Source organism: Strigops habroptila, chromosome 12 (genome assembly GCF_004027225.2).
Source record: "Strigops habroptila isolate Jane chromosome 12, bStrHab1.2.pri, whole genome shotgun sequence".
In the NCBI taxonomy this organism is placed as follows: Eukaryota; Metazoa; Chordata; class Aves; order Psittaciformes; family Psittacidae; genus Strigops; species Strigops habroptila.
Genome location: NC_044288.2, coordinates 2,125,434 through 2,134,634, shown reverse-complemented (window position 1 = coordinate 2,134,634; position 9,201 = coordinate 2,125,434). Strand labels below are relative to the sequence as shown.

Sequence of the window (9,201 nt, the reverse complement as noted above, 5' to 3'; positions counted from 1 at the left end):
GCGCTGCCGGACACCAGCGGCCGGGCTGGCCCCAGCCTCAGCACCGGCTTCATTGCGGCGCTGGAGAGAGGGCAGGATGCGGCCCATGGTCCTGCGCGGCTGGAGCAGGCACAGCATGGATGCGGTGCGGGTGACGGTGTCTGCTCCCATGCGCCGTCCCCGGGAGCGGACCCAGGTCACCGCCTGCCACCCCCCGGGTCCCCCCAGTGTCACCGGGCTCGTGTGGTCGCAGGAGCCGGCTCTGCAGGGACGAGCCTCCAGCCCCGGTGTCGGGAGAGATGAGACGAGCCCCGTCCCCCCGGTGTACACAGAACTGCTTCAGGCCATCACTGCAGGACTTCACGGTGTTGGTGATGCCACCACCAGGGACCAGCCCGGCAGCAGCTGGATGCCACCAGGGCCAGGACACAGAGGGTGGCAGCGGCTTTATGGCCCACAGGGAGGGCAAGCAGCACACGAGGTGCCAGGGACAAACCCACCCAACCTTCCCCCCCACAGGGACATCCTGTCACTGTCACCCGGGGTCCCTCCCGGCCCCCCCCTTCCTGCCCCACAGCCCAGATCTTCACTCCCCAACACGATGAACAAGAAACGACAGAGGCAGCAGCAGCAGTGAGGGTGGGGGTGTTTCTATTGGGTAGGAGGGTACATACAGGAGCCCCTGCAGGGGTTTTCTGGACTGGATCAGGGAAAAGAAAACAAAAGGGGTTTTTAGCGATTTTCTAAGAGGTTTTAGGAAGAGAAGTCCAGAGCCCGGCTGCTGGGAAGGGCTGGTCCCACCAGGCCAGAGTTACATTCACTTGCAGGGGGCTCCTGCCAGCTCCTTCCAGAGGCAAACATGTCCCTGTGCTGGAGGAAGCAGCGCTGCTGAAGCCACACTCGGCTCCAGCGGGTGTTGAAGACTGTGGCTCTGCGGAGGCTCGTCAGACCCTGTCTCTGCTCTTTGTTAGCCCTGAGCTCGCTGGAGTCCCTGTGGGTGGAGGAAAGGGGGATGCGGAGACAGCTCCCGGGTGAGGGCACTCACTGTACAGCAGCGGAGACAAGATGCAAGAGCAGCCCCAGTGCTGGAGGAGAAACCAGAGCTGCTGCACTGAGCACTCCGCTGCGAGGAACAGCTTCAAGCAAAAGGAAGGCAATGCTGAAAGGAAAGTCTGTTGTGAAGAGAAGCTGGAGCAAGGAGGTTTCCAACAAGCCGAGGTCTCCCAAAAGAACAGTGAGAAGAGAAAGTCTTGAGACAATAAGTTCTCCCCCAGCCCTGTGCCAGCAGCAGGCTCCAATCTGTCCATCACAGGTCCTTTGGGCGAGTGCTTCCCCCCCCCGCAGGCAGAGGCTACAGAGACCTTCCCCAGACACAGCAGCGCTTGGGAGAGGCTCTTCTGAGAAAGCAGAGAGGGAAAGGAGAAAGGGGGGGCTGCGACAGCACCAGCATGGCCAGGCCTGAGGGTCTGACACTGCGGAAGGGACTATCCTCAGCGGTTCACCTTCTACTGGTCCCAGGGATTCGGCTTAAGCAGCAGCTTCATGGAGCAGATGCAGGGTTTGTCCTCCTGGAGCCTCGGCTCCATGGACCTCCAAGACCAGCCACTTGGCACCGAGGGACGGGGCTGGCGCAGGGGCAGAGGAGCTGAGGTGGCACCTCCCTGGTTCCCCTCGCACAACTGGTCGCACGCACTTGTGCAAAACACTTGGGAATGAGAGCTTTGGATTAACTGTTTAATACACTTGTGCACGTGTGCGTATAGCAAAGAGGCAACTGTGAATCATAAGGCTACTGAGACACCAGCAGGTTCTCGTTAGAACCGGGCACCCCCAGCTGCTCTGCTGTGTTTTGTCCCTGTTTCACATACAAAACCCACACAGAGGAGAGGAAATGGCCTCATTTGCTGCCTGCCAGAGCATGGAAAACCAGGAGCAAGTCCAGGAGCCTCCTCCTGCCTGACGCAGAGGAGGGAGGGAGAATCAGTGCTGGGAAATGCTTCGTTTCTCCCTGCTTGGCTCGCTTGCTTTCACCCCATGTGAGAGCGTTGCTGCATCCTGCTCTTCCTGCTGGGCCAGGCCAGACCCAGGCACCCCCATTCCTGAGCTGCACGAGGTTTTTGGGGAGCTGCAGCCTGCCAATGCCAAGGTCTTCCAGTGAGAGGGACGATCAGTTGAGCTCCATATATTAGTTATTCACGCACACGCAGGGCGGGTCGTTCTCGTTTTCATCTATAGAGCGGATGTTGCCCTGCACGTATTTTATATCTCATATATATATATATATATATATATATATATAAAATTTAGAAAACCTTCCAAAAACCTAAGCTAGGAAATCTCAGGTCCCTGGGCCTCTCCTGCCCGTCCCAGGACCTGGAGAGGGGCATCAGATGGAGTCTATGGAAGCAGTGACGTTGCCCTCCCTCGCCCTACCTGTGCAGGCGCACGCCAGGCTCAGTCAGCGCCCCGGCTGCCTCCCTCAGTCCCGCTCTGCCCCAAGGCTCCTATGCTCAGTTCTCCCAGGCTCTCCTGCGCAGGATCCGGGCTCTGTGTTGGCTTTCCCAAGTTCAGGCATTCTTCTGCTGGAGCCACCACGTCCGAGCCGTCCCGAGGGGGGTCCTTCAGGGGCTCGCCCAGGTCGGTGTCTGCGCGGGGCACGTGCGCACACAGGTCCTGCACCTTCTTATTGAGGTCGTTGCGCTCCGTCTGCAGAGCTCGGCACAGCTTCTCCAGGCGCTGGATTTTCACCTGCAGCCCCTCCAGCTCTTTGTCCCGAAGGGTTTTCTGCAAAGAGAGCAGCAGGTCAGACTCTTTCAGGCACAAAGGGAGAGATGAAACCCCGGGGGGGGAGCTCAAGGCGGAAAATACTCATGATCAAGCAAACGTTTGGCATTCAAAGAACCTACAATCACGGAATCAGTGAGGTTGGAAAAGACCTTTAAGATCATTAAGTCCAACCATTACCCCAGCGCTGCCAAGATCACGCCAAACCTGATGCTGTCATCACTGATGCTTTCTTCCTGTGCTCCCACAGAGGCCAAGTGCTGCTGAGACCGAGCTCTTCCACACACCTCTGCACCAACCAACCATCACTCTGCCACGGGACAGAGGGCTCCCACCACCATGTGCAGGGGACAGGACAGCTGGAGCCTCCTCACCTCTTCAGCCATTTCCAGCAGAGCCTTGTTGCTGCTCTCCCAGCGGGAGCGGTACATGGTGGTCTCCTTCTCCAGCTTCTTGATCTTCCTTGTCATCTACAGGTGACAGAAAGGGGACAAGTAAGGCACAGGCAGAGTGCTGTGCTCCGTGACATCTCACACGGCCTCAAACAGGCACCCGGGATCCCAGTGTGAGGTTCTGCTGTCCTGGGAAACATCTCCCTGCCTCCTGCAGCCAACTTCACCAGTGGGAAGCACTAAGCAGCTACCAACAAACCAGGAGGCAGGGTTGTGCTGCTTGTCCTTGCTGCAACGATGGCACCAACCTCCTGGCTGGTTTTAGTACCAGCAAACCCAAAGTACAGAGCTGCAGCTCTCCCAGCTCCCCCAAGCATCAAGGAAACATAAGCAGGCAGCCTGTGCGGGAGCAGACGTGGTACCCACCTTCTCCATCTCCTGTTTAAACGTGGTGAACACTTCACTGCTTTTGGAAAGGGTGTTCTGGAATTCTTCAAACTTCTCCGTGTAAAGAGCCAGCTGTGGGGAGAGGGGGGGTTACACTCAGCACTGCTCCTGCCCCAGGACAGGGCAGATACAGCCAAAAACTGAGCTGGGGTCTCCTGACTGGGCTTGATGACAAACTGGCAGCTTGAGCTGCTCTGCCAGCGTCAGGGACCAGGGAATGTGGAAACACTCTTTCTAGGGAAAGATCCTAGGACTGATGTGTCCCACAAACAGCCTCTGGCCTTGGCAGGAGGCAATTGCTGGGTCTCATGCAGCCAGGTATGATCACATGACTGCTCCCAGCGCTGGGAATGTGCTGGGAAAAGCCTTTCTCCCAAGAGGCAGAATTGCTGAAGGAATTCTCAGCTCACACCATGCCAACACAGGCTCACCAACACCAAACCCAGCAGCAACCCTGCACCTCTGTTTTCCACGTTAGGGAACTTTGGGTGGTTCCCTGCTTAGGGAGGAAGGGAAAAGACCCCAAACCAACAAGCAGGCTGAGCAGCAGCCCAGGTAACTCTCATCTCATCAACCAGGTAACATCCCACCTGCTGCTTGAGATGGGTCTCCTGTTGCTTCATCAGCTCACACATCCTCTGGGATTCCACAGCTTCCTTCAGCAGCTGCGGAAGAGCAAAAGCAGTTACCTGGTTGCTGCCAGGGAAGGGCCCTGCATGGCCTGGAGACAGGAGCGGGCTGGGAGGCACAGGAAGGGCAGAGCAGGGCTCCAGCCCCACTCCGGAATCCTCTGGGGGATCAGTCATTGCTGGGCATGCAGGATGCTTGGGATGGCCTGATCCCAGCTGGGCTCTGACCCAGGGATCCAGCAGTGACGAGCCACCACAGAGGGACAAGGCCAAAAGCAACGTATTCACCACCATGAGAGAACTGCTCTAAGACTTACAAAGTCCTTCTCCCGCTGGTGTCTCTCTTCTGCTTCCTTCAGCATTTCCTGTGCCTGCTGGAGCTTGGCATCCACCAGCTGCTGCTGCAGGTCCTTGTGTTTGAACACCTTATCGATGTGCTGCCAAGGGAACACCAGCACTCAGGCACCAACACACTCAGCCCAGGCCCTGCTGCCCAGTCAGCGACCCCAGAGCCCCCCCAGAGCAGCCCAGCCCCACATCTCCCACCCCGACCCACCTCCTCCCGCAGCTCGTACTGCTCGATGAGCTTCTTGAGCCTCTCTGCCAGCTCCATGTTCTCCTGGCGCAGCTTGGAGTTCCTCTCGTTGTGCTGCTCCATCTGGAGCTGGATGTCGTTCAGTGTCACCTGGAAGTGGGATGTCACCTCCTTCCGCTTCTCCTCTTCCTCCCGTGCACGCTGGACACCCTCCTCCTGCGTGAGGAGGGCAGGGACACGTCAGCCTCTGCGCTGGGCAGGCTGATCCCTGTGCCAGCAAACAGCCCAAACCTGGGATGCTCACAACCCCCCCAGCCTCCCACCATTGCTTCCATCAATGAGGACGGGACTTTGGGCCTTTCCCCTCCCTTTCTCCAGTGAATAGATCCTGAAGTAACACTCGGGCACTGCGGGCAGGGATGGTTTAACACAGAACCAAAGCACTGCCCTGACTCTGGCTGAAGGGAAGCGTGTTGGGGTGGCTCCGAGCGGCTGACCCAAGGGCTCAGGTGAACCAGCACCCTTCAAGGGGAGACACTCGCCTTGAGGGTGCGGTTGTGCCGCTGGAGCTCGCGGCACAGGCTCTCCAGCTTGCTGCGGGCCAGGATGGCTTTGCTGTGCTCGCTCTGCAGGTGGTCCTTCTCCTGCACCAGCTGCGTCTGCTTCTTCTGCAAGATCTTCATCTGCTTCTGGGAGTTCCGGTGCTCTTCCAGCTGGGACAGGGGAGCAAAGGGCACGGATGCAACCAGACAGACCAGAGCAATAGGCTGTACCCCGAGGAGGGGACATGGGGATCAATGAAATGCTCCCTGTGCTCCGAGAGGAGCAGATTTGCCACAGCTACTCCTGTCCTTGCTTATGCTTCTGCAAACAACAACTCCTGCCTGGACCAAGCACCATCCATCCTGTAACACTTGGATCTCCAGCACCGCAGGGATCCCAGGACACGCACTGCAAAGCTGCACGTGTGTTCCTGGACTGTTCCTTGCACAACCAAGAAAATCCCCAAATATCTCCAGCCATCTTCTGCCTCCTCACTGCTGCAGTGTCCTCCCCCAGCCCCAGAGCCTGGGATGAACGAGCACTCACCAGCTCAGCGTATTTCTTGCACAGAGCTGCAAGTTTCTCCTCTGGCGTGCTCAGGGTGTTCAGGGTCTGCATCAGCAAAGTGATCTCTTTGCCTGGAAGGAGACATGCAATTAAAACAAAAGCACTTCCACAGAGTTCTGGCTCCTGAGAGCAAAGAGAGGAGAGACAAACCAGGCCTCCCAGCCGTGCCCTGGCCAGAGCTACATCTCCAGCACCTTCTCAGGCCTCTGCCCCATGGATTTCACCTGAGCTGGGGAAAGACCTGGTTCTCCAAGTGGGAAACCACCACGGTGCTGGCTAGAGAGGGTCATATCCAGCGGGAGAGACCACCACAGACTTGGGAGGCTGCAGCAGCACCCAGGAGCAGTCGGTGCCTTTGCAGCACTTGGTACATTTCCTCACACAAGATGCTGCATCATTCCCAAATGCTGCCGCACATCACACCCCCGAGGCATGGAGGGCAACTAATCAATGACTCCACTGATGCTCTCAGGCTGGGAGCACCTCCAGAGCAGGGAACCTCTTACCCAGGCCCTTGGCTTTCTTCTTCTCCTGAGCCTTCTTCTGGTCCCGCTCCCCACACTCCTCCCCGGGCCGGAACTCTTCGCTCCCTTTGGTGCTCTCCTTCTCCCCGTTGATCTCGGGGCCGCCCGGCTCCTGGTCCCCGTTCCTGGGGGACTCGCTGCGCCCCTTCTCGGGCTCCTCAGGCTCCGTGGGCTCGCTCTGCCCCCCGTCCTCCCCCGGGGCCTCCTGCCTGGCATCCACACAGTACGTGTTCAGGATGTCCTCCAGCTGCCTGCTCAGCTCTTCGGAGACGTCGCGCACGGCGGGCCGGGAGGATTTGGTGTCCTCCTGTGCCAGAGGAGCTGCGGGAGATGGGAACACAAAGCATGAGATTCCCCTCCCGCTGCCTGTTCCCTGGGCTCTATAAGCACAAGGCAAAGGGAAGGGCTCCTGAGCACCCCACGGCACTGAGTGGCTGAGCTTCAGCAACATGGGATCCCAGCCCGGTTTGGGTTGGAAAGGAACATCAGGTCACCCAGTTCCAACCCCTGCCACGGGCAGGGACACCTTCCACTAGAGCAGGTTGCTCCAAGCCCCTGTGTCCAACCTGGCCTTGAACACTGCCAGGGATGGGGCAGCCACAGCTTCTCTGGGCACCCTGTGCCAGTGCCTCAGCACCCTCACAGGGAAGAGCTTCTTCCTTATATCTAACCTGAACTTCCCCTGTTTCAGTTTGAACCCATCACCCCTTGTCCTATCACTCCAGTCCCTGATGAAGAGTCCCTCCCCAGCATCCTTGTAGCCCCTTTCAGACCCTGGAAGCTGCTCTGAGGTCTCCACGCAGCTTCTCTTCTCCAGGCTGAACATAAGCTGCTTTGTTCCACTGTGTCCCAGCCCTGACAACGGTGAGGCATCCCCCACAGCCACTCTTTCCATCAGGGAGCATGACCAAGCCCCAATATCTGCCAAGAGCAGAAATTCCCCTTCCTCCCCACCATCCACAAAGGAAAGCAGGTTGTGTGTGAGCCTTCCCTCACAGGAACTGCTTCCCAACATCCCCAGAGCCAGGCGTTTTTCCATGCCAATAGATCTGGAAGCTGCGTTAGCCTCTCTCCTCACGTGTAAGAGCAGCTGCACTGTCTCGGATCAAACATATCTTGTCCCCAACAGCTTTGGGGAAGAGCAGCCAGGAAGCACTTTGCTTCTAAAGCTTCTCCAGCTGAGAGACTGACCAGCAGCTGGTTATCAAACTAACTCTATTTGCTACCTCAGAACACAAGGCAAGGTTGGTTTGAACCAACACCCACTTGATGAACGTGGGTTTTCTCTCTCAGAGAATAGCTTTGAGCAAGTTTGATCCAGCCCCGGGTTCTCCCCACCTTCCGGGGCTGCCGTGGCCTCCGGCGCGTCGCCCTCCTCCAGCACCAGAGCACTGCTCATCCTGGGGGAGCTGGGAGGCCGTGGCGTCGCTTTGGTCTCCCCACCTTGGTTCTTCATTGAGACCTTCCTCCTTGCTCAGCCTCGACGAAGCCTAGAGAAAGAGAAACAACGGCTGTTAGTGAGAAGGAACGCTTCGGAGGATTTTAGGAATCACCAAGCAGGACCGGGAAGGGAATTGCTCTTGGCAGAGGCTGCCGCCCGCAGCTCTGTGCAGAGGGAGCATCGTTTTCAGCGTGCACCTCCTGTGTTAAGGAGAGCTCCTTTTCCACCTGAAACAGCCCCTTCCAGAGCGAGGCAGCACCTCCCGCTGCACACGCAGCGCTGGGCACAACCCGCTGTCCTTCCCCCTCATCCCCGCTGAGCTTCACCCCTGGATTTCAAACCCCAGAGCAGCCCGTGCCGACGGACCCCCCCGTCCCTGCAGGGGGGACCCGGGGGGCTGAGCCTCGGCAGCAAGAGCTCAGCACCAACTCGAGCTGCGGGAGGAAAGCAGGAGCCGGCGCTAACACCGAACCCGCACCCCGGGGCCCCCCCCCGCAGGGCAGGTTCGCTCTCACCCTCCCCGCCCGCAGCCTCATTAGTTACGCCGCTAATGAGGGAGCGGAGGCTGGAGGGAGGGAACCGCTACCCCGGGAGCAGGGAGCAGCTTCGCTGCGCAGCCCCAGGACGGGGCTTACAACGAAAACACGCGAGAGACCCGGCGGGGGTGTCACCGCACACGTGTCCCCCCCCCGCCGCTGCTCCTCCGCCGGGGGATGACACCGGGCCCCGGGCGATGCTCGGACCCGGCCTCCGCCCCCCGGTACCGTCCTCATCACCCCCTGCCCTTGACACCGACACCTCGGGACCGGCCGAGAGACACACCCACCCCCCCCACCCCCCCAATTACACCCGGGGTTAATTAACACCGCTCCCGCCCCCCCCCAGCCCCATCGGTGCCCGCGCCCCCCCCCGCCACCGAGCCCCCGGTGACGTCACGCACGCACCCCGTGGCGTCACCGGCAGCGCTCTGACGCACGGCTCCCCTCTCTCTCCTCAGCCAATCAGCGCGCAGAGCCCGGTGGCACCGGAGGGGAAGGATGGGGAGGGTGTGTGGGGGGGGTGCCCGGTGCCGCCGCCCCCCGCCGGGCTCCGCGCTGAAGGAAGCGGCTCCGGCCCGGGCCTCCCACCGGCCGCGCAACGCGCAAGCGCTGGGTCGCGCCGCCGCCCAATCAGCGGTGAGGTAGCGCGGGGTATGCCGGGAGAACGGCGAACTACAACTCCCGGCGTGCTTTGCGCGGGGCGATGCCCGCCCTATGGACTACAACTCCCAGCATGCCCCGCCCCCCCATAGCTCCCAGAGTGCCCCGCCGCGCCCCTCCCGCCGCGTCCCCCCCTCCCCCCCCGCCGCCCGCTCGGGTCC

At 59.9% G+C, this 9,201-nt stretch overlaps 1 protein-coding gene across 1 annotated transcript; it reads right to left on the bottom strand.

The window, feature by feature from the left end:
- Positions 1-1,692: 1,692 nt before the first annotated feature.
- TXLNA (taxilin alpha) lies at positions 1,693-8,979 on the bottom strand. The gene is made up of 11 exons (XM_030504943.1): positions 8,786-8,979; positions 7,739-7,890; positions 6,383-6,721; positions 5,856-5,947; positions 5,309-5,479; positions 4,788-4,982; positions 4,549-4,668; positions 4,193-4,267; positions 3,582-3,674; positions 3,138-3,233; positions 1,693-2,763 (listed from the first exon to the last, which is right to left on the bottom strand). The coding sequence occupies exons 2-11, from the start codon at positions 7,854-7,856 to the stop codon at positions 2,434-2,436; spliced, it is 1,629 nt and encodes a 542-aa protein (XP_030360803.1). The 5' UTR covers positions 7,857-7,890; positions 8,786-8,979; the 3' UTR covers positions 1,693-2,433.
- Positions 8,980-9,201: the final 222 nt, after the last annotated feature.

What these genes read in the sequence shown, in the direction of transcription:
- TXLNA (XM_030504943.1), bottom strand. Translation starts at nt 7,856, where the DNA reads ATGAAGAACCAAGGTGGGGAGACCAAAGCGACGCCACGGCCTCCCAGC. An exon ending in GGCCACGGCAGCCCCGGAAG is followed by an intron (nt 6,722 to 7,738) that starts GTGGGGAGAACC and finishes CATCTCCCGCAG; the next exon opens with CTCCTCTGGCACAGGAGGAC. An exon ending in AGACCCATCTCAAGCAGCAG is followed by an intron (nt 3,675 to 4,192) that starts GTGGGATGTTAC and finishes CTCTCCCCACAG; the next exon opens with CTGGCTCTTTACACGGAGAA.